The 20,928-nt window shown below is 39.1% G+C and overlaps 6 protein-coding genes across 9 annotated transcripts; 4 read left to right on the forward strand and 2 right to left on the reverse strand.

Annotated features, from left to right (window-relative positions):
- The first annotated feature begins 463 nt into the window (after positions 1–463).
- On the forward strand, positions 464–4,568 carry FWA (FLOWERING WAGENINGEN). Its single transcript, NM_118685.3, has 10 exons — positions 464–521; positions 624–732; positions 1,397–1,585; positions 1,707–1,824; positions 2,021–2,605; positions 2,693–2,794; positions 2,889–3,092; positions 3,264–3,435; positions 3,549–3,916; positions 4,005–4,568. The coding sequence occupies exons 3-10, from the start codon at positions 1,416–1,418 to the stop codon at positions 4,344–4,346; spliced, it is 2,061 nt and encodes a 686-aa protein (NP_567722.1). The 5' UTR covers positions 464–521; positions 624–732; positions 1,397–1,415; the 3' UTR covers positions 4,347–4,568.
- On the reverse strand, positions 4,559–10,366 carry MSH3 (homolog of DNA mismatch repair protein MSH3). The gene is made up of 12 exons (NM_118686.3): positions 9,284–10,366; positions 8,835–9,026; positions 8,507–8,671; positions 8,320–8,418; positions 7,826–8,077; positions 7,076–7,330; positions 6,784–6,915; positions 6,186–6,446; positions 6,025–6,096; positions 5,783–5,932; positions 5,237–5,698; positions 4,559–5,073 (listed from the first exon to the last, which is right to left on the reverse strand). The coding sequence occupies exons 1-12, from the start codon at positions 10,217–10,219 to the stop codon at positions 4,804–4,806; spliced, it is 3,246 nt and encodes a 1,081-aa protein (NP_194284.2). The 5' UTR covers positions 10,220–10,366; the 3' UTR covers positions 4,559–4,803.
- A 104-nt stretch (positions 10,367–10,470) lies between these two features.
- Positions 10,471–13,377, forward strand: AT4G25550 (Cleavage/polyadenylation specificity factor, 25kDa subunit). The gene is made up of 7 exons (NM_118687.3): positions 10,471–10,741; positions 11,251–11,296; positions 11,954–12,047; positions 12,139–12,212; positions 12,542–12,628; positions 12,712–12,822; positions 12,906–13,377. Exons 1-7 carry the CDS (start codon positions 10,623–10,625, stop codon positions 12,975–12,977), a joined length of 603 nt encoding a protein of 200 aa, NP_194285.2. The 5' UTR covers positions 10,471–10,622; the 3' UTR covers positions 12,978–13,377.
- Positions 13,378–14,606: 1,229 nt separating this feature from the next.
- Positions 14,607–15,846, forward strand: LAF1 (myb domain protein 18). Of its 2 annotated transcripts, NM_118688.3 has the most exons (3): positions 14,607–14,785; positions 14,873–15,002; positions 15,083–15,846. In NM_118688.3, the coding sequence occupies exons 1-3, from the start codon at positions 14,659–14,661 to the stop codon at positions 15,675–15,677; spliced, it is 852 nt and encodes a 283-aa protein (NP_194286.1). In that variant the 5' UTR covers positions 14,607–14,658; the 3' UTR covers positions 15,678–15,846. The 2 variants fall into 2 exon arrangements, with proteins under 2 accessions (NP_194286.1, NP_001328550.1); NM_001341750.1 differs by lacking the exon at positions 14,607–14,785 and having other exon boundaries at positions 14,832–15,002; positions 15,083–15,724.
- On the reverse strand, positions 15,765–17,904 carry ACYB-2 (Cytochrome b561/ferric reductase transmembrane protein family). 2 transcript variants are annotated; one of them, NM_001341751.1, is made up of 4 exons: positions 17,479–17,904; positions 16,950–16,998; positions 16,626–16,825; positions 15,765–16,317 (listed from the first exon to the last, which is right to left on the reverse strand). In NM_001341751.1, the coding sequence occupies exons 1-4, from the start codon at positions 17,743–17,745 to the stop codon at positions 15,991–15,993; spliced, it is 843 nt and encodes a 280-aa protein (NP_001328918.1). In that variant the 5' UTR covers positions 17,746–17,904; the 3' UTR covers positions 15,765–15,990. The 2 variants fall into 2 exon arrangements, with proteins under 2 accessions (NP_001328918.1, NP_567723.1); NM_118689.4 differs by having other exon boundaries at positions 15,790–16,317; positions 17,479–17,730.
- A 382-nt stretch (positions 17,905–18,286) lies between these two features.
- AT4G25580 (CAP160 protein) lies at positions 18,287–20,914 on the forward strand. 2 transcript variants are annotated; one of them, NM_118690.4, is made up of 6 exons: positions 18,287–18,499; positions 18,618–18,821; positions 18,901–19,293; positions 19,397–19,564; positions 19,639–20,583; positions 20,667–20,914. In NM_118690.4, the coding sequence occupies exons 1-6, from the start codon at positions 18,424–18,426 to the stop codon at positions 20,759–20,761; spliced, it is 1,881 nt and encodes a 626-aa protein (NP_194288.2). In that variant the 5' UTR covers positions 18,287–18,423; the 3' UTR covers positions 20,762–20,914. The 2 variants fall into 2 exon arrangements, with proteins under 2 accessions (NP_194288.2, NP_001328089.1); NM_001341752.1 differs by having other exon boundaries at positions 19,639–20,906.
- Positions 20,915–20,928: the final 14 nt, after the last annotated feature.

Here is a 20,928-nt window from a genome sequence, read left to right on the forward strand (position 1 = left end):
TTCCATACTTTTTTAAAAAGACAATTTGTTTTATCACTTTAGTTTTTTTATATATTCAGCGTCTACCAAATCTACACTTTTTTTTCTTTCTCGATTTAGTTAATCTTCGTTCTTGTGTCATGTAATAGATTACTATTTCAAAACATAGATATTTAGTTATCTAAATAAAACTAGGCCATCCATGGATGGTTTCAATTTTTTTTTTCATATGAAAGAAAAGTTAAATTTCATTTCACAATAACCATTGATTACTAAATTTAGTAAAGAATCAATTGGGTTTAGTGTTTACTTGTTTAAGGTTTTTTTTTTTTCTTTTGTTATGGTTCTATACTAATATCAAAGAGTTATGGGCCGAAGCCCATACATCTTTCCGTCGAGAATCTCATATATTCTTTATCGAAGCCCATACATCTTTCCGTCGAGAATCTCATATATACCTTATCCCATTCAACATTCATACGAGCGCCGCTCTAGGGTTTTTGCTTTTCGCCATTGGTCCAAGTGCTATTTGGTTGTTTAAGGTTGCTTTTAGCACACAACTTTAATATTATTTTTATGTTTTTCTTCTTACGATTTATCGATTTGTGGGATACTGACAATCAGATTATTGTTGTTTTTTCCAGCCAAATATCAGATCTTGCGCCGCTCTTTATCCCATTCAACATTCATACGAGCACCGCTTTACGGTTTTTGCTTTTCGACATTGGTCGAAGTGCTATTTGGTTGTTTAAGGTTGCTTTTAGCACACAACTTTAATATTATTTTTATGTTTTCTTCTTACGATTTATCGATTTGTAGGATACTGACAATCAGATTTTTGTTGTTTTTTTCAGCCAAAAATCAGATTTTTTTACATTTTGTTTAGAGAATGATTTTGGTTCCCGATTTGTCTGTTTTTCGCTTATGTGTAAAGTACTTTGAAAAATATTGTGTTAACTCTACAATGGGTATCCCAAATTTTTGAGTTCTTTTGTCTTGTTCGTTGTCGAGACACTAGAAATGTTAATTTAATTCTCTTCTTCCAAAAAGAACCATTTACTGGTTCATTCTCTACTTGAATTTTATTCTGGTTGTATTTCTTTTCCAGTATAAAGCAGATTGTTTTTTGTTATTTTTCAGTTTAGATTGGCTTTGTCTCTTTTGAGTTGTTGCAATTGTCAAACTTTGGAATGAAATAGTAAATAATCTTAGGTTGGTAGTAAATCTTAACATTGTGTTTTTGGGGCATAATTTATCGATAAAATCTTCAGCATTAAAACCAAAAAGAAAAAACTTTTTAAGTCTTTTTTGTTTGGTGGTTAATATAAAGTTTATACGTGTATTAATTTGATCACACTCACTATATGTCCAGGGAGCTAAACCTCTATATCGAGTACTAATAGTATGCAATGTCCAGGTTATTGCATTGAGGGAAAATGAATGGACAAGGTGATTTGGATGCGGTTGGAAACATTCCAAAACCAGGTGAAGCTGAAGGCGATGAGATTGATATGATTAATGATATGTCTGGTGTTAATGATCAAGATGGTGGAAGGATGAGAAGAACCCATAGGCGCACTGCTTATCAAACTCAAGAACTTGAAAAGTTTGTTCACTTTCTTCTTCATTTCATCATCATGCAACATTTCCTATTATTTTTTTTATTTTTTTATTTTGAGTTTGGAATGTTTCTCTTTACTTTGCTCTTTACTTTAAAATGAGTGTAGTTTCTACATGGAAAATCCTCATCCCACTGAAGAACAGAGGTACGAGCTTGGACAAAGGCTTAATATGGGTGTCAATCAAGTCAAGAATTGGTTCCAGAATAAAAGAAATCTCGAGAAGGTACCAAAAAATACAGAAGTGTATACATGCATGTGGCTGTGTCTTTTCTTATTCTTTGCACGTACCGTATTATGGACCATGTTTCTGCCCTATGTTAAAAACAAATACTGTATATAGTTTACCACCTCTCTCTCTCATCCTCAAAATCTGCCTTGATTATGGTATAATTATTGAGTGTGGTTTTTTGGGTAAGCAGATCAATAATGACCACCTTGAGAATGTAACTCTTAGAGAAGAGCATGACAGATTGCTAGCAACTCAGGATCAGCTTAGAAGCGCAATGCTACGTAGTTTATGCAACATTTGTGGTAAGGCAACTAATTGTGGAGACACTGAATATGAGGTGCAAAAACTTATGGCTGAGAATGCTAACTTGGAGCGGGAGATAGACCAGTTCAATTCCAGATACCTTTCTCATCCCAAACAAAGGATGGTCAGTACATCCGAACAGGCGCCTTCTTCTTCCTCTAATCCAGGAATAAATGCAACACCAGTACTTGATTTTAGTGGTGGAACTAGGACGTCTGAGAAGGAGACATCAATTTTTCTGAATCTTGCCATTACGGCTTTGAGAGAGTTGATTACATTGGGAGAAGTGGACTGTCCATTTTGGATGATAGATCCAATCGTTAGATCCAAAGGAGTATCAAAGATCTATGAGAAGTATAGAAGTTCTTTCAACAATGTCACAAAACCTCCCGGGCAAATTGTGGAGGCTTCAAGAGCTAAAGGTTTAGTTCCCATGACTTGCGTGACTCTGGTCAAGACTCTTATGGACACAGTAATAACCTTTAAACCACCACCCATTTTTTAGTGAAATGTTGTTACATGAAATGTTAACAAGTTTTTTTTTTTTTTTTTTAAACAGGGCAAATGGGTCAACGTGTTTGCACCTATAGTCCCTGTGGCATCAACCCATAAAGTGCTATCTACCGGTTCTGGTGGAACCAAAAGTGGCTCACTCCAACAGGTATAATATATATAGTTTTCTGAGTCGTCTATATTGGTTGATAATCCAAGAGAAGTAGAAACATTTCAAATTTGTGATCATATAATTTTGGCAGATTCAAGCAGAATTTCAAGTAATTTCTCCGCTGGTACCAAAGAGAAAAGTAACGTTTATTAGATACTGCAAAGAGATCAGACAGGGCTTATGGGTGGTCGTCGACGTTACTCCTACTCAAAATCCGACTTTGCTGCCCTATGGTTGTTCTAAGAGGCTACCCTCAGGCCTTATCATAGACGACCTGTCCAATGGGTACTCCCAGGTTACTTCTGAATCCTGTTCTTTGAACAATATATGTTGGTTCACTTGTTATTACTCGCAATCATAATTAATGATCTATCAGAGCATCTTGTACTGTGGAGACATAAATAAATGGTTAATGGTTATTATTATATTCACCACATGTATAACACATAGAGATTTGATTTCACAGGTTACATGGATTGAACAAGCGGAATATAATGAGAGTCACATCCACCAACTCTACCAGCCTTTGATTGGCTATGGGATCGGGCTAGGTGCAAAGAGATGGCTCGCGACGCTGCAGAGACACTGCGAAAGCCTCTCGACCCTTTCATCTACCAACTTGACTGAAATTAGTCCAGGTGAAAGCTATTTAAATTATAGAATAAATCTCATTACAACTACTTTTTAGGTCATTTTCGGTTCTCCACTAAATTTGGACAGGCCTTGATTGTGATATATGTTTTCGATATAGGATTGTCTGCAAAAGGTGCAACTGAAATAGTGAAGCTAGCACAGCGAATGACTCTCAACTACTACAGAGGTATTACGAGTCCTTCGGTGGACAAGTGGCAGAAAATTCAGGTGGAGAATGTGGCACAAAACATGAGTTTCATGATCCGAAAGAACGTGAATGAGCCTGGTGAGCTAACTGGGATTGTGCTGAGTGCATCCACTTCTGTTTGGCTCCCAGTGAACCAGCATACACTCTTTGCTTTCATTAGCCACCTGAGTTTCAGACACGAGTGGGATATCTTGACCAATGATACTACCATGGAAGAAACAATCCGGATTCAAAAAGCAAAACGCCATGGAAACATCATCTCTCTTCTGAAAATCGTTGTGAGTTTCAAAACATTTATTTTTGGTTTAATGAGTGTCGTTTTGTCTATGTTTCCATTGATTTTCGTGAGTTTTGCAATGCAAACAGAATAATGGTATGCTGGTTCTGCAAGAGATTTGGAATGATGCATCAGGTGCAATGGTGGTGTATGCACCAGTGGAAACCAATTCTATTGAGCTGGTCAAGAGAGGTGAAAATTCAGATTCTGTGAAGTTTCTTCCTTCGGGATTTTCGATAGTGCCAGATGGAGTAAATGGGTCATATCATAGAGGCAATACTGGTGGAGGATGTCTACTGACATTTGGACTTCAGATCTTGGTGGGCATCAATCCAACTGCTGCACTCATTCAAGGTACTGTCAAAAGTGTCGAGACACTCATGGCTCATACTATTGTCAAGATCAAATCCGCGTTAGATTTACAGACGTAACCATCAGCAGCTCCAGTTTCCGTTGTTCCGCAAGAAATTCGACATTGGCTTGTGCCCTAGTTTGCTTTTCCAACCAAGACTCTTCTGGATTAACTTTTTTATGCGTTTGTTGATCTGTTTGCTGGATATTTCTTGCTTCCTTTCTTCTTTCCTTTTCTGAAACTCTCAAATTGTTACAAACCAGAATTAATAGAGAGTTAGAACAATATATTTCGTATTCAACATTGATGGAGATCATGCTTCACTATATCAGGTGAAAAATGCATTCCAGAATTCTAATAACTACTAGAAATCAAGCTGAAAAGAAACAGGGTTGCGGGTGGAGAAAAGATGTACTGCAACACCGGATTAGAATCCATCTCTCTAATTCTCTTTTCTTGTTATACTAATACACATAAGTTAGTACGCAACTAACAGATGATCAAGACCTTGCAGTTGCTATAATGTTAAGATTAAATCAAAATGAACAAGTTGGTTTTAGTCTGATTTTGCCAGCAATCTTCCAAGCATGCTTTAAAAACTCGAATGCTTTCCAAGGGTCCTCTTCAGAGAGAGCAAATTTCAGGTCTGCAAACAAGTCACCTAGAGCCGAAATAGATTCTTCTGCGCCTCTCGGTTCTTCATGTCCTTCTGGTTCTCCCATGCGTGTATTTCTCTCTCTTGCACGTACCTCAGCTTCCAATTTTGCAGCCATTGAAATGGCTCGACGTATACATGATGGAGGTATCTACAGTCAAGTATATATGTGAGTCAGCTTCATAAATGATTGGACCAAAAACAGCCATATTTCAGTGATTAATGCGTTCTTTAAGGCCTCTAGGGTGGCCTACCTCTAATCATTCTGTATGTTGGTATAAACTTGCGTATGAGAAAAGAGGGAGGGAGTATACCTGGGCAAGCTGAGCAACCTTAAAACCAAAGCTCCTGCTGCAAAGACCACGCACAAGCTTATATAGGTAGGTCACATCATCATGATCATAACTGCCTTTATCCTTCTGCAATGTCAGATACGAGACATGGTATGTCCCAACAGAACCTGGGAATCCGTTACTGATCTCAGCTATTTCAGGGTAATGCGTGACAAAAAGAACCAAACATCTCTTTTCTGCTAGGAGATGCTGTAATGTTGCATAGGCAATGGCTACACCGTCGTGTGTGCTAGTGCCTCTTCCAAGCTCATCTAATATAACAAGCGAACGAGAAGAACAGGTTCTGATTATGTGTGACGCTTCACTTAATTCTTCTAGAAAGGTACTTCTGCCATGCTGGATACTGTCTGAAGCACCCATCCGAGTGAAAACACCATCAAGCACGTGCAGCTTGGCGAATGACGCTGGTACAAAGGAACCAACCTGGAAAACCAATGGGAATATCTTGAATCATTTAGCATTTCAACATATGCAAGAGATTTTTTCTACTGTTAATGTTTATGTTACCTGAGCCATTATGGAAATTAAAGCAACTTGACGGATATAGCAGCTCTTTCCTCCCATGTTAGGTCCGGTGATAATTTGGCAATATTCCCCTTCTGCATGCAAAATTGTGTCATTTGGGACGAAGTTATCTTGTAATATAGTCTCCAGTACCTGGCAAATTTTTAAAACGAAATGAACAAAATCATTCCAACTTATTTAAAAATAGAAAGAAAAAGAAATAGAAGCGAGAGCAAGATGCATACAGGATGACGACCAGACTGTATGTTTATCTCAACTGGTTCACAGTCATCCACAAACTCGGGACGGACATAGTTCTGCAGAGGGAAAAAATTGGAAGCCAGAGTTACAAATTGAAAAGCAGTGAGTACAAGAACATTTATTGTGGTTTGTTCCTTCGTTACACCTTGTTTCTAGATAGAGTTGAAAGGGAGTGCAAACAGTCCAGTGCAGCAAGAGCTTGAACGGCAGCCTTAAAATCTGTGTAGTATCTACTGAAACTCTTGAGGAAACTATCCCACGAAGCTCGGTTCACAATGGCAAGATGTTCAGTTGCTAGAGCTAGCTCATCCAAGCCAGCTACTATTTCTGGGGGATGATATCGAATAGTCTTCTTGGTGCTATTTACTTTCACCCAATTCATAGGGACCTTGGAATCAACGGGCAGCTGTACAAAGCCTTAGTTTCAGATCAGAAATAAAGGTCCACAACTTTCAAAGATGAGAGTATCATATGCACATATGTTATACTTGGTACCAAAGAAGATATTAGGTTCTAGAGCAGTGAATAACTTTTAATGGATATGTGCACGAGAAAGAAAGTGAGAACAGTAAAGCCCCAAAAGTAAACCAACACAAAGTACCTTCTTGAAACTTATTCTCATCCCCATACACAACAATACTTATTGGGTATCCATTTAGGTGCAATTTATAAAAAAATCAAGAAAGCTGCACTCTTGCGGAAGACAGCATCATCTAAAAATTACGAGTTTCTCGAGAGGATACCTCTATCAAATGTGTGATCCCCGACACTTGAAGAAATTCCAAATTTCGAATAGCGAGCTTCTTGCGAAATGAAGCTATCGAGGAATCCAGCTTTTCCCTGATGACTAAAACTGCTTGGCGAGCTTCAGCAAGCTGTACATTGCGAAAAACACAACTGAGTTATGGAACAAAATCGCCACTAAACCGTTAATTTATGATAAGCAAATCAAGTTTAAGAAGCTGTGTGATGCACAAAAACAGAACATAAAGAGAGAGGCCGTAGATAGTATCAATTTCCAAACAAGATACAAACCTCAGGAAATTGGTCGCTGGAAGTGATTAGTATGTCGAGCAAGTCACCTCGAACAGCCGCTTCCTTATTTAGGGCAGAGAGAAGTTTTCCGGCATTGTCAACCACAACAGGGGATGAAATAACAGAAATCAATTTTCTCAAAAGAGTAGATCGCACAGTTGCAGATTGCATACTCCTCATTTCAGAGTCTTGCTTTATGCCAAGCCGCTGAATTTGCTTCCCCGCAAGTAAAATAGCTTCCATAACTGCAATGAACTTTTCATCCAAAAAGTTAAGAACCCTCAAGCCAGGTGAGGAGGAGCTGTAAAGCAAGAGCTAGTTAACAAAAACAGGGGTGGGAAGCAAAACTCGTATAATTCTGCACTCTATCCTCCTCTCCCCTTTGTTTATTTTTCTTAATCAAGATAACTAAGAATTGGCGCGGTGATGTTTATAGCTTTACATATGACTATATAGAAAACGAAAATCATCGTGAGAAAAGAGGATAGGATATTGAATAATGTCTAACAGATCCTATAACCATGAAACAAGTATCTCTATGACTAGATATCACAAAGATACCAATACGCTGTATTATTTGCCAACTCACTTCAGAGGGATTTTTTAATGATTAGACTTGGTTTATCAATATACATGGGGGCGATTTAAACTTCCTTTGTGGACAAAATTATTACAGTATTGCACTATATGAGTTGAACTAACTTACACAGGCACATACATAAGAGGGCAAAGGACAGGCCAAATTTTTACCTCTGTGGCTTTAGCAGTCCGATGAAAGATTCTTGTTATTCCACGTTGAATATCAGATGATCTAGACATAGCTGTCAAGACTGAGGAGAGCACGAGATAAAACTCAGGTGATACAATTGCTCTCTCAGAACCTTCTTCAACCAACTCACTGCTGAGCTGGGAAGAACTATGAGATCCCATGCAAGCAGAAATCTCAGAAACAGCATCAAGCCGAGCAGATATCAAATTTCTATCGCATAGAGGATGAGTCACCTGTTGAAATGAAAGTGTCCACAAATCATGATAAGAGATCTTTTAAAAAATTTCCCTACCACTTAGCAAAAAGTCAATGAGGAGTAAGTACAGAAATCTCAAATCTCTCCCCTTCAAAAACTGAAAGATGCCAGTAAAGTCTTTTTTTTCTTTACTATAAGACGACTTACTGCATCTATAGAACTACAAATAAACAAAGCCCTTTTGCGGAAAATCTAAGAAGAAAAGAGATTGTGTCTTACCCAGTGTCTAAGAAGCCTGGAACCATATACTGTAAGTGTGTGATTCATATTATGGAATAAGGAGCCAGATTCCGATCCATCTGAATTATTTTTCACAACCTGAATATATATAAAAATTATTTTAAGAGAAACTCAGTTAGGAAACTTAAAACTGAACATGTGACTAGCCAAATAAAGCGGAAAGTACCTCCAACTGTTGCAGAGTATTGGCTGAGAGAGTCATCTCTGTGTTACTTGACAAAGAGCGAAATGAGGCCCCTTGGTAAAGGATCCTTTCAAATCCAAACTGTTTGAGATGGCAAAACGTTAGGGCGAGGGCTTGAACAGTCAGATGTGGCATGTTCATAATTGTCTGCACCATCAACGAAGGAATAAATTAGCAGGAATTGCAGTAAGCATTTAATAGATGAAAAAAACTTTTTGAAAGCAAGATGTGGTCATTAACAATATCGCATTAACAGATCATCATAAAAAATAAAATAAAGGGAAAGTTTTTAGAAAGTCAAATGACATACATGAACTGTCAAGCAAGACATTCCTTTTTCAGCAGCCTCCAGCTTCATTTCTTTATCATCTTCTAAGTTACCTGCGCTGATTTTTTCACATAATGAAATAACCTCATCTACTGCATTACCATTGCTGAAACAATCCAGTGAGGCACGTTCCACTCGAACGTTTGAGGTAGGTCCAGCATGTGCCACCAAAAACTGCCAAACAAAGATACCACACGAACATCTATCAGTACATGTATACACATCGACCAAGAACAGAAGTTCTAGTCTTCAAAACTAATCCATATAGTGATTATACATACAGACAAAGATTCTTGTCAAACTGTTCATCAGGAAGGATTCAGGGATTAGTATAGACAGAATCTTGTAAAACTAACTGAGGAGCTAAATTGTTCAAAATTAATCAACAATGCTTGAATTAGTAATATTTACTCGTACACAGATAAACGTACCTTCTCAGTTTGTTGTGAAAGAGGCTGGCCAAGCAACAGCTCAGCTGGTGACAAGCTCAAAATCACAGCCTCTAATCCACTTCTCATGAAATTATCATTGAACTCTTCATAAACAACTTCACCTGTCGAAATTTCAACGCCAACAACACCGACTCTAACATCAAAACTCATTTCAATACCACAGCCTAATGTCTCCGACTTAACTCTCTCATCCACAACACAAACCAAGAAATTACTCTGTGAACCAAAACCTTCTTCACCACCACAACCACCACTTATATCCTCAGCCGCTTCAAGCGTGGCTTTGGTATACAACGCCGACAGTCCCCGGAAAAAAGGGCCGGTCCGGTTTGCACCATGGGACTTAATGGCTGCAGTTTCAGTCTGCTTCACTACACCAATCTTGTATCCTGCATTCACCAGTCTTCTCACATGGAAATTCAATCGAAATGTTGGCACACTCGCCGTCATGAAATTGTGATCCATATGAGCGTAAATACCCAACACGCGTGCTGCGATCTCCGCGTCTTCTCCGAAGAATCTGTACCTGTAACCAACTTCCACCATCAAAACCACATCTGGGTACTTGCTCTTTAGCTCCACCACTTGCTGTTCCAATGGTGTGTATTTCCTCGATGATGACGTTTCGGGAACATATTCCTCCGGCGAGGGTTCCAGAAATCTCTGGAGAAATCTTTGGTGTAAATTGGGATCGGGTACTGGGTTTTGAGTGTGAGGAGAAAGTTTAGGCTTTTTGGGTGACGCGGCGGCGAGGTGGTCGGAGAGAAGCTTACGCTTGGAAGGAGAGAAGGATACAGTGGCGGATATCTTCGGTGGCGGTGTTGATGATTCGGCTACCGGATTCGGTTCGTGAGTCGGGGATTTGGGTTTGGGAGCGAAGAAACGAGAAATCGTCTGCTGCTTTTGCTTGCCCATAATTGCTTTATTCGTAATCTCCTCCGTTTAAGAGAAATGGAAGGTCGTGGTCGTGGCTATGGCGAACTTGGGTTGCCAATTTTCGCGCGCTTTCTTAGGTTGCCAATCTCTCTAATCCATCACTGTCACTGAACAACAAAGTGACGAAGCCATCGGTTCGGAGCGGTTATTATGGGCCGGGTCTTTATAAATGGGCCGGTATTTTTTAAATGGGCCTAAAGTGCCACTATAACAAATGAGTATACTCTAGAAGTTGGTGGTGTCATTAATTCTCCGTCGAGATCGCTTCTCTCCCCGTTGCCGTCCGTCCCCACCGCTGAGTGATAGATCGAAACAGAGAAACACACACGGCGAAGAAGATTTCACCATATTTTGTCTAAGTGGATTCTGTTGAGAGAGAGAGATGGCTATGTCTCAGGTGGTGAACACGTACCCGCTTTCGAACTACAGCTTCGGAACTAAGGAACCCAAGCTGGAAAAGGACACCTCCGTCGCCGACCGGCTCGCTCGTATGAAAATCAAGTACGATTCCTCTTTCCTTCTTTCTCTTTTTTGTTTTCTTCTTATAGCTACTGCTGGAGAAGATGCCTGAGAATTGAAAACCCTAGAAATCTCCAGGCTTTTACATTCTTAGATCATGATCTCGATGTTTTCTAAATGCTTATCTGCTTTCTCGCTGCTGCTGAATTTACTAGCTTCTCCTTAAAGGAATAATCTTTTGGCCATTTTACACAACTTTAAGGTTTCAAAACTACAACTTGGTGGTACATATATTGTTAGAACAACTTCTTCCAACGATCTGTGTTTTTTTTTTGTGAACAAAGAACAGCTATAGGCTATTTAAATTTCCAGTGAATGATTTGATTAGGGAACAGATATAGCTACTGTATATGTTATACAATACTTTAGTTTTGCAAGTAAAGTCTCATGCTTTTTACATGGATACATGAAGTCTGGAATTTGATAGCTCTTACTTAAGACATTCTGGAGTCTGATTATCTCTTTCTTGTTTTCTTAATGGGGTGTTGCAGCTATATGAAAGAGGGCATGAGGACTAGCGTTGAAGGGATTCTACTGGTATGATAATTTTCGATCTGCTCTACTTGTTATCCAACTCTTCTGTAGTTTTCTCTGTGTTGTTTAACTGCCCACTGTCTTAAAATCGGTGGTACAGTTATGTGGTTCAAGACTTGAGTGGCCATACTGTCATATACATAATGCCACTGAAGTGTCACTTTATTTGTACTTAATCGTAGCGTTCTCTGTAAATATGTGTTCTCTACCCAATGTATCATTTAAAACTTGGCAGAGATATAGATCTGTGTGATATTTTGATTGAAGTCATCTACTTCCTTTTCTAGTTGCCATCTCCAACACAATTTTGTACTGATTGGGTAACCTTATATTACGAAGAAGCTCGAATCACATAAGTGGATTAATCTGACCTTAATATATAGTCACAAGCTTTATGGATCCAATGAACTTAACCTGCACTTAATAAGAGTCATAAAAGTGAAGGGTGCCATTTATTGATGCATCTTATTGTTCCGTTTCTTTCATTGTTTGTATGCACCATTGCCCTTCCAAGCTTTAATATTTTCCCATGGAGTATCATATGCTTCAAATAATTTGCGTTTGAGTCTAGCAATTACTACCACCTAATTTGATTTGATTTTAGTGATATCTCTCTAACCTAAGATTCTTCTTAATACCTTATGCTGCTTAACATATTAGGTGCAAGAACACAACCATCCTCATATACTTCTGCTACAAATTGGTAACACATTCTGCAAACTTCCAGGTGGACGCCTGAAGCCTGGTGAAAATGGTATACAGTTACCACCCGTTAGTAATACTTTCTACACTGTTATGAGTTTCTTGGCTGCTTAAGTTTTGGGTGTACTATGTTGTGTCTGCAGAAGCTGATGGTCTGAAAAGAAAGCTGACCAGTAAACTTGGAGGCAATTCGGCTGCTCTTGTACCTGACTGGACGGTACTATTCTGGTTTCTTCTTTTTCGTTGAGTGATAGTGACAAGATATTTAGGGGTAGATAGATGCCTTAAAAGAACTAGGTTGGTGTTGCATGTGCTTGCTCTTAAAGCAAACGAGAAGCAATTGAAATTATTTTGGTTATTACACTTAAGCATGCCAGGAATGAGGGTTCATAAAAGAAAACAAGGATAGGCCTGGTAGCTTTGCTAGAGAATCATATACGTACTAGATGAAGAAAGAAGACTTTGCCATGAGTCCACAGTTGTCTGATTGAGTTATGTATATAGCTCTGTCCCTGATCCGTTGGGTACTTTATGTCCCTTTAACAGGTAGGAGAATGTGTTGCGACATGGTGGCGTCCAAACTTTGAAACCATGATGTACCCGTATTGCCCTCCTCACATCACGAAACCAAAGGTAGTAAAAAAACACAATGTAAAGCTTCTCAGAATTTCCCTTTACTCTTCTCCTTATATCTCCTCTTTTTTGTGGAATGGCAGGAATGCAAGAGACTCTACATTGTTCACTTGTCTGAGAAAGAGTACTTTGCTGTGCCCAAAAATTTGAAGCTCTTGGCCGTCCCTTTGTTCGAACTCTATGACAATGTTCAGGTTTTGCTTATATCCAGAATACCAACCTTTGGAAAATGGTTTTTACCTCAAACATCTAACCGTATATTATTTTCTTGAAACAGAGATATGGACCGGTTATATCAACCATTCCGCAGCAGCTATCCAGATTCCATTTCAACATGATTAGTTCGTGATTTCGACTCGGTGTGTTCAAGAACAAGGAACCTATCAGATGGGTAAGTTACTTAGGTACGGTAGAGAGCTGTAGCTACCGGATTAGAGATGGGGTTTTCCAATGATGCGAGTTGGGTTTTTTGCATTATAGACTTGTTGGCTTTTATGTAGAACCGGTTCAAAGTGTCAGCACAAAAAACAAAGATTATTGTATCTCATTTTTAAAAGCATTTGTCATTGTTTGACTAACGCCTGTCTTCTCTAACCGTAAAACATGTGTTTCATTCAATGTTGAATGATGTTTTTATTTTGGTGCATAAAACTAAGCCATGTTTAACCTTCTTTGTCAACATATTTCATAAAGTTTTATCAACATACCACAAGGCCTAATGGTCGAAGGAGGAGAAGTTTTGTTGTAGACGAACAATCTAAAGTATCCTAGTTATCATAACATTAGATGTATAAAATTTATTCTCCGAGGGCTAAGGATTAAGTCATCATAACATTAGATGTATAAAATTTATTAGTCGTGTTTCATTGGGGATTAGTTTGACGGCAAATTATATTATGTTATCAAGACGACCAAGACAAGGTAGACACTTTTTTATTGTTTCCCTCTCAATTTTCTTTACTCGTCATTTTCCACAGGCCAAAAGAGCCAACAAGTAAAAAACAAAATCAGAGTATTTTTAAAATTGGGACAGGCCATTTCGATCGGGACAGAAGGAATTCAAATTGTTGAAATTCACAATATTCCTCAAATAACTCTTATTATTGGTCCACTTGTCAGTGTGAATGTAAGAAAAACATCGTGAGAGGAAAAAATATGAAATAATTACTAGCAGCAAATAGGAGCTCAATGTTGACTTCACTACAAAATTTTATAATTAAGAGAAAAAGAGCTCTCAAATCATATAATAATTATTTCAAGTACTTGTATTAGCAAATGCAATTTGTCTGCTTGCTAATGATGCTTTACGAAAAGATTAACAGATTGGATGATTCTCTATAATCATTACTTCATTATTCACAATCATTGGATTGAATCAGACAGATTATTCCACCCGGATGATCGTTTCTAACCAAAAAACTCATTGACGCGATTTAAACATAAATTAAAGAAGTCGTTAATATAAAATTCTTGCCGACATTTTAGAGATTTTTGGATATGAAGATGTTATCTGATTAGTGTGTAAATTCTTAAGGCATCGTCCATTATAAATGAAGTAAATATAAGGAAAACAAACAATAAGAAAACAAAGTGAAAGAACAAAAACAAGCAAAGATTCTTCTTTTTTTTTTTTTTTATAGGTAGGAATCTCAAATCTTATATATACTGAAAATTGCTAATTTATTTTAAGTTGGAACATTATATCAATAATTTAAATTTATCCAAGCAGACTTTTGACACCTAATTAATCCTTACATATTCCATTATGACTTTTCTCCTCACTGCTTATACAAATGCATACAGTATACTCATAAGAAATTAACACATAAATTATATCCCAAATTTTCATAAAAATAGAAATATATATGTCATTTGTCATTTACTCTAAGCAGGCCCATTTGGTCATTTCTTAACACCAAGTATGTAGGCTCTATCTGTGGACGTTTGGTGATATATATGTTGTCTCAATCACCATATATAGTATTGAGACATGTTTTCTTGTATCAGGACAGACAGCTGACTAAAGAGAAATGGCGAAGACGAAATATGGAGAGAGACATAGGAAAGGGTTATGGTCACCTGAAGAAGACGAGAAGCTAAGGAGCTTCATCCTCTCTTATGGCCATTCTTGCTGGACCACTGTTCCCATCAAAGCTGGTCTCTCTTTCATCTTCTTCTTTATTAGTTTTTAGTTTCTCAAACTGAGTCAACTTTGATAATTGTTGTTGGGATTTAATTTGATAGGGTTACAAAGGAATGGGAAGAGCTGCAGATTAAGATGGATTAATTACCTAAGACCAGGGTTAAAGAGGGATATGATTAGTGCAGAAGAAGAAGAGACTATCTTGACGTTTCATTCTTCCTTGGGTAACAAGTAAGTGTATCTCTAAGACCTAACCCTATTGTTTTAGCAGATGCTAGTTATAGAGAGACTAATGATTTAGGTGTAATTAGGTGGTCGCAAATAGCTAAATTCTTACCGGGAAGAACAGACAATGAGATAAAGAACTATTGGCACTCTCATTTGAAAAAGAAATGGCTCAAGTCTCAGAGCTTACAAGATGCAAAATCTATTTCCCCTCCTTCGTCTTCATCATCATCACTTGTTGCTTGTGGAAAAAGAAATCCGGAAACCTTGATCTCGAATCACGTGTTCTCCTTCCAGAGACTTCTAGAGAACAAATCTTCATCTCCCTCACAAGAAAGCAACGGAAATAACAGCCATCAATGTTCTTCTGCTCCTGAGATTCCAAGGCTTTTCTTCTCTGAATGGCTTTCTTCTTCATATCCCCACACCGATTATTCCTCTGAGTTTACCGACTCTAAGCACAGTCAAGCTCCAAATGTCGAAGAGACTCTCTCAGCTTATGAAGAAATGGGTGATGTTGATCAGTTCCATTACAACGAAATGATGATCAACAACAGCAACTGGACTCTTAACGACATTGTGTTTGGTTCCAAATGTAAGAAGCAGGAGCATCATATTTATAGAGAGGCTTCAGATTGTAATTCTTCTGCTGAATTCTTTTCTCCATCAACAACGACGTAAATTGCGTTTATTGTAATGTAAATCAAATTTCTAAGGCAAAACCGGAAAAAAAATGTTTTGTTTTTTGTTTTGTCTTAAATGCTTTGACACCAATAAGGCAAATAGCATATATGGTTAAAGGAATGGCAATATGAAAGAAAAGAAAAGAAAAGAAAATGATTTAAAAGATTCATCAATATCATTGAAGATTTTACACACCAGAAGTAGCAAAGCCGTAACACACAAAGCTTTTCGCTACAAATGCATCATACATAAATGGAGTTTTGAGAGTACAAGGGGCGATACAGATGTAACGTGGAATGTAGAAAGTGTTTTATATAGCAGAATAACTGAAGTCAACACTATCATCATTGGAGACGGAAGGAGAAGGAGAAGGAGACTCAGCAGAAGCAGTGAGTACCACAAAGGCACCAAAGAGAATAGTGATAATGGCCGTGAAGTTGATAAGAAATGCTTCGGATCCATACTTGTCAAGCCCTCCATTCTCCAAGAAAGTCAGCTTTTCCAGAAACCCTAAAGCTGCATTCCCGACAGCAAGTATGTAAACAAACAGGCCAAGCATTGCGTGCCACGGAAGCAATCCGCTTTTCAAATTTGTTGATCCTCCTGGGAAGAAGAACACTATGAAGCTGTACACCCACTGTAAAGTTCAAAACTCTTGTTCTGGTCAGGAACAATATACAACAATAGGTAAAAACATTTTTCCATAGAAATTGATCAACTTGTTAGCCATTTTCTATGAATCAGCCGGTCCAATAGCTTTATATACAGTGTTTTCTGCTGTCTGTAATTGTTCTTTCAGTTTGATACAGAGAACTCAGAAACATTTATAAGGTTGATTTAGTAGCTGAACCAAATGAAACACTTATCAAAAGGATTCCTATGTAAACTGATTACATGTATAATGGGAAAATGTTTGTCTAAGGAGCAAAACGCTATGGAATTTACCTGGAAGCCATAAAGAGAAATGACTCCAATACCAATCCAGGAATGGAGACTGTAGAGATTAGGGATATGGCTTTCATTGTGGTTCTTAAAGGCTGCACAGATGCCAAATATCCCAAGAGCCAGAGCAATGGCATGGAGTATAAGGTGGATCAACTTCTTCACTGGTTTCTCCAGCGGAAGCGATTTGTAACTTATGATGGCTGCATTTCCATTTTCAACAAACAGGTTTATATAAAGTGATCATCATCAACAATACTAATCAAAACTGAAATGAAAGTAATATCTTATTTCTCTCGTTGTTGAACAGATGTTGTTATCAGTTACCTTCTCCTCCCAAGATTATAAATCCGATGAGCATCAGAACAGGATGCAGCTGGATCACATAAGAAAACAAAATGGATCAGAACACAAACACAGACGGATTAAAAACAACTGAAGAGATGTCCCCTTTGCTTTGGTAACACAACGATAATGTCGATTTTTGGATGCTAGTTGTGAATACCATCAACTAAACCTAAACCAGAAGATCGAAACATCATCTTACGTACATTCACTCACACTGTAATAAACAGAATACGACCCCAACAACACTCATAGATCCTAAATCACGTCCATAGCAAAACTTGGGACAAACCAGAGGACTATTGCTTCCAAAAGAGTCATTTTACAAGCTATAACAGATATCAAGACAACAAAAGAATTCTCCTTTACATAATAAAGTCACTCACTCAGAAACAGTACTGAGGAACAAATAAGAAGCTTCGCAGTCAGATACAAGACATACAAAAAGTCAACGCAGATGCGAGAGACAGAAAAGAGAAAACTTTAAAGGAGATTAAAGAAAGAAACATACATTGAAGATGAGATTCTTGTTAGTAGCTTCCCAGGCCAATCCACCTCTGTAACTGATACTCCAAACCAGTACCATAATCGCCGCTATTACCGCCAGCGCGTGCGCCACAAACGTCACCGCCATCGCGTTTATCCGGACAGCCATATCTCTTTCTCTCCTGCAACTGTGTTTCTTTCTTCTTGTCGTTTTTTCTACTCTTCTAATCTCCTTTGTCCGATTAATCTTCAACCTCGGCCTCTGAGACGAATCAATCCTCAGATTTTCCATTTCTTCTTTTCAATAATCCACTGTGGGCCCTTCTTCGCAGACACGTGGGCCTCACGATCCATTTTCGATTTATCTATTCAGACGTGTAATTTCGTGGGGCAGTTCTCGATAAACGACTAATGTTTCGCCACGTGGATATTGTAGTAGCTGCATCTACTAGTTCCGCTTCCGCGCTTCGTGTCTGTTTCTTCTACCACCAACCAAACCATTAAACCGCGATAGAGCATACTGGATCTTTTTTAAGGCCCATTATGTACATTTCTGTTGGACCAACCCATTGCGCAATGGAAACTATTCATATGATATCATTTCTTGTCGTTTTCGGATTTCAGTGACTGTGTTATGCTGTTTTTCCAATGATCGAAACGGCATGTTGTTGGAATGGGCTAGTGGGCTAACTTGTGAAAGAAGGTAACATCGACGGTTCTTCTCGGATAAAGATTAGGCTGAGAGCGCCACGCACACAATCAAGAGCCTGATACGTGGCATGACACGTGGTATTTCGTAAGATAAAGTACAGAGGACACAGCCATCCAGAGGTAGTTCGGCTATGCGTCTTCCTCCTCTTTCCCATACTCTCTGACTCTGTATAAAACTTTGAAGAAGCTCCTCATATTTTCTCAGAAACAATTTGGATGCATAGAAAGGAAAAGAACAAAATCAAATCTAGCAAATAAAATGGATTCACAAGCGCAGTTGCAACGTACTCATGGTCATCACCAAGCACAGGAGCCAATAAGGATTCACCATCCAGGTATTGCGAAACCAGATTCTAATCTCAATGTAAAGTTTTTTTTCTATTGATATTCTAAAATCTGGAAGTGAGAGAGCCTAATGAATGTTTTTTACGTGTTCCTCTGTTTTGAATGCAGAGGAAGAAGGGCATCATGAAAAAGGACCATCAAAAGTTCTGAAGAAAGTGAAGGAAAAAGCAAAGAAGATCAAGAATGTTCTTACTAAACATGGACATGGTCATGAGCACGATCGTGGAGAACACATCCCTGACGATCACGATCTAGACCAAGAAGACGATGAAGATGACTACAACGACAACCAACTCCACGGCGGTGCACCAGGTTTGTCAGTCCTTCGCTTCACTTTGATCTCTCTATTGACCAAAACAGAGTATTTAATGTTTTGGATTGGTCCCAGCAGCACGAGGAAAAGCTCATATTCCGGTGAAGGAGGAGATAGTCCCTCCAGGATCGAAAGCTTTTCCAGTTGTTTCCTCTTCACATACAAAACCCTCTGAGCCAGTGAGAGGAGTTGGCCACGAAGCAATGTCTCGTCCTATAAAACACTCCGGTGTACCGGAGAAAGAAGAGAGAAGAGGGGCTCCTACACTGACGCCGCATAACACTCCCGTGTCTTTACTATCTGCAACAGAAGATGTGACAAGAACATTTGTTCCTGATGAACACAAGTCTCGAAACCAAAGTAAAGTTAATATCGACAGACCCAAAGGATTGGACCAAGATCCAGCTGCTCCGGGATCTCATGGTGGGTTGTCAAATTATCAGTCCAAAGTTACTGACCCCATCGGAAAATGTAAGATCTTTTCTCTAGTCTCTTAATCCTGATTTAAAGTTTCAGCTCTACGTTTTTTGCTAAGAAGTTTCAACTCTTTTCACCTGTCTGTTTCTTTATCTAGCTACTGGAGAAATTGGAGCAGCATCGACTGTCTCAGCTATTGGAAGGTTAGGGTTGGGAACTGATCTGCAGAAGAAAAGCCATGGCCTTGATACAAAACCGACTGCTCAGGGATCTCATGGTGGAATGTCGAGTTATCAGTCCAAAGTTACTGATCCCACCGGTAAAGGTAAGTTTTTTTTCTTCTCGGAATTCTGATTCAGGAATTTATATCTTTTGACTTGTGTCCTTTCTTTATTCTAGGAGCTGGAGAACAACCGAGTGTCGCAGCTTTTGGGAGGAGGAACGAAACAGGTGAAGATGATCACATGGGACTGGGAAGAGATCTCCGGGAGAAAAGTCATGGTTTTGATACTAAGTCAAGACCTGAAATGGGCAAGCACATACCGGCGGGAGACTATGGATCTAGATTGGGGAAAGAATCTCCGGAGCGGAGTGATGAATTTGATCTGGGAAAAGATTTGCCGACGAGAACTCAAGGTATACAAAACCCTCAGGGTTTTGATTCCAGAGGTCAGAGGAGAGGAGAGGAGATGCACCAGCCTAATCAGAGCAGCTACACCGATAAGATCTCATTAGCGACTTCGGTCGTAGCAGACAAAGCTGTGGCGGCGAAAAACGCCGTCGCTTCGAAGTTAGGTTACTCCGGGGAAGGCGGCCACGAGAATCGTGTGGAAGGAGCAGAAAATCCTAGCTCCGCTGGTGGATACGGAAGTACGGTCGCAAGTATGGTGACTCCAGTTTACGAGAAGGTTAAAGAGACAGGAGCTAGTGTAATGACGAAGTTACCATTCACCGGGACCGGGACAGAGCAAGGACAAGACAGGGGCGTCTCGGCGAAAGAATTCCTTACGGAGAAACTGAGTCCGGGAGAGGAAGACAAGGCTTTGTCGGAAGTGGTCACTGAGAAGCTTCATCTTGGAGGAGGCGGTGGCGAAACTGCGCCACCGAAGAGAGGGATAGTGACACAATCGGAGGAGGTGGAGAAAAGGTTAGGAGGGTTTAAGGATCCGAGCTCGGAAGCAGCTACGAAACAGGGTGAAGCATATGCGGAGAAAGGCGAAGGAGGGATTGCGGAGAAGCTGAGAGGAGCTGTTACTTCTTGGATCGCTGGTACGACGGAAGAAGTGACGCAAAAGTCTACAGAATCTGTTCAAGACTCTACACAGTCACTTGGCTCCACCATTGGTAATACACGCCTCTTCCTGTTAAACAACGTTTTCGGCTTTTGACGGTGGTAATGACTTTTAATTTGGTGTAATGATGGTTAGGGAATAAAATGGGAATTACGGGTTCGGGAGGAGGTGAGGCAGGCCAACAAGGTTCTATGCCTTTGCAAAAGAGATTTCAAGAATCTGGAAACTGAGATTCTGCTTCTTCTTTTTAAATGTATGGTTTGTTAATCCTTTCTAATGTGCGTTGTGGTTTGATGATCCATGGCTTATTTTGATGTATCTACTACTAGTACCATGTAAAAGTATGAATAAATTGAGTTAAATAGTATTGTAACTTAGTACAACACAAAAGGAGTAA

Source organism: Arabidopsis thaliana, chromosome 4 (genome assembly GCF_000001735.4).
Source record: "Arabidopsis thaliana chromosome 4, partial sequence".
Lineage (NCBI taxonomy): Eukaryota > Viridiplantae > Streptophyta > Magnoliopsida > Brassicales > Brassicaceae > Arabidopsis > Arabidopsis thaliana.

What these genes read in the sequence shown, in the direction of transcription:
- FWA (NM_118685.3), top strand. Translation starts at nt 1,416, where the DNA reads ATGAATGGACAAGGTGATTTGGATGCGGTTGGAAACATTCCAAAACCA. An exon ending in AAAGTGGCTCACTCCAACAG is followed by an intron (nt 2,795 to 2,888) that starts GTATAATATATA and finishes TAATTTTGGCAG; the next exon opens with ATTCAAGCAGAATTTCAAGT. An exon ending in CTTGACTGAAATTAGTCCAG is followed by an intron (nt 3,436 to 3,548) that starts GTGAAAGCTATT and finishes TTTTCGATATAG; the next exon opens with GATTGTCTGCAAAAGGTGCA.
- MSH3 (NM_118686.3), bottom strand. Translation starts at nt 10,219, where the DNA reads ATGGGCAAGCAAAAGCAGCAGACGATTTCTCGTTTCTTCGCTCCCAAA. An exon ending in CCAGGCTTCTTAGACACTGG is followed by an intron (nt 8,078 to 8,319) that starts GTAAGACACAAT and finishes TCATTTCAACAG; the next exon opens with GTGACTCATCCTCTATGCGA. An exon ending in TACAGTCTGGTCGTCATCCT is followed by an intron (nt 5,933 to 6,024) that starts GTATGCATCTTG and finishes AAAATTTGCCAG; the next exon opens with GTACTGGAGACTATATTACA.
- AT4G25550 (NM_118687.3), top strand. Translation starts at nt 10,623, where the DNA reads ATGGCTATGTCTCAGGTGGTGAACACGTACCCGCTTTCGAACTACAGC. An exon ending in CCTGAAGCCTGGTGAAAATG is followed by an intron (nt 12,048 to 12,138) that starts GTATACAGTTAC and finishes TTGTGTCTGCAG; the next exon opens with AAGCTGATGGTCTGAAAAGA. An exon ending in AACTCTATGACAATGTTCAG is followed by an intron (nt 12,823 to 12,905) that starts GTTTTGCTTATA and finishes TTCTTGAAACAG; the next exon opens with AGATATGGACCGGTTATATC.
- LAF1 (NM_118688.3), top strand. Translation starts at nt 14,659, where the DNA reads ATGGCGAAGACGAAATATGGAGAGAGACATAGGAAAGGGTTATGGTCA. An exon ending in CACTGTTCCCATCAAAGCTG is followed by an intron (nt 14,786 to 14,872) that starts GTCTCTCTTTCA and finishes TTAATTTGATAG; the next exon opens with GGTTACAAAGGAATGGGAAG. An exon ending in CATTCTTCCTTGGGTAACAA is followed by an intron (nt 15,003 to 15,082) that starts GTAAGTGTATCT and finishes AGGTGTAATTAG; the next exon opens with GTGGTCGCAAATAGCTAAAT.
- ACYB-2 (NM_001341751.1), bottom strand. Translation starts at nt 17,745, where the DNA reads ATGGAAAATCTGAGGATTGATTCGTCTCAGAGGCCGAGGTTGAAGATT. An exon ending in ACAAGAATCTCATCTTCAAT is followed by an intron (nt 16,999 to 17,478) that starts GTATGTTTCTTT and finishes TATGTGATCCAG; the next exon opens with CTGCATCCTGTTCTGATGCT. An exon ending in TATAATCTTGGGAGGAGAAG is followed by an intron (nt 16,826 to 16,949) that starts GTAACTGATAAC and finishes ATGGAAATGCAG; the next exon opens with CCATCATAAGTTACAAATCG.
- AT4G25580 (NM_118690.4), top strand. Translation starts at nt 18,424, where the DNA reads ATGGATTCACAAGCGCAGTTGCAACGTACTCATGGTCATCACCAAGCA. An exon ending in ACTCCACGGCGGTGCACCAG is followed by an intron (nt 18,822 to 18,900) that starts GTTTGTCAGTCC and finishes TGGTCCCAGCAG; the next exon opens with CACGAGGAAAAGCTCATATT. An exon ending in TACTGATCCCACCGGTAAAG is followed by an intron (nt 19,565 to 19,638) that starts GTAAGTTTTTTT and finishes TCTTTATTCTAG; the next exon opens with GAGCTGGAGAACAACCGAGT.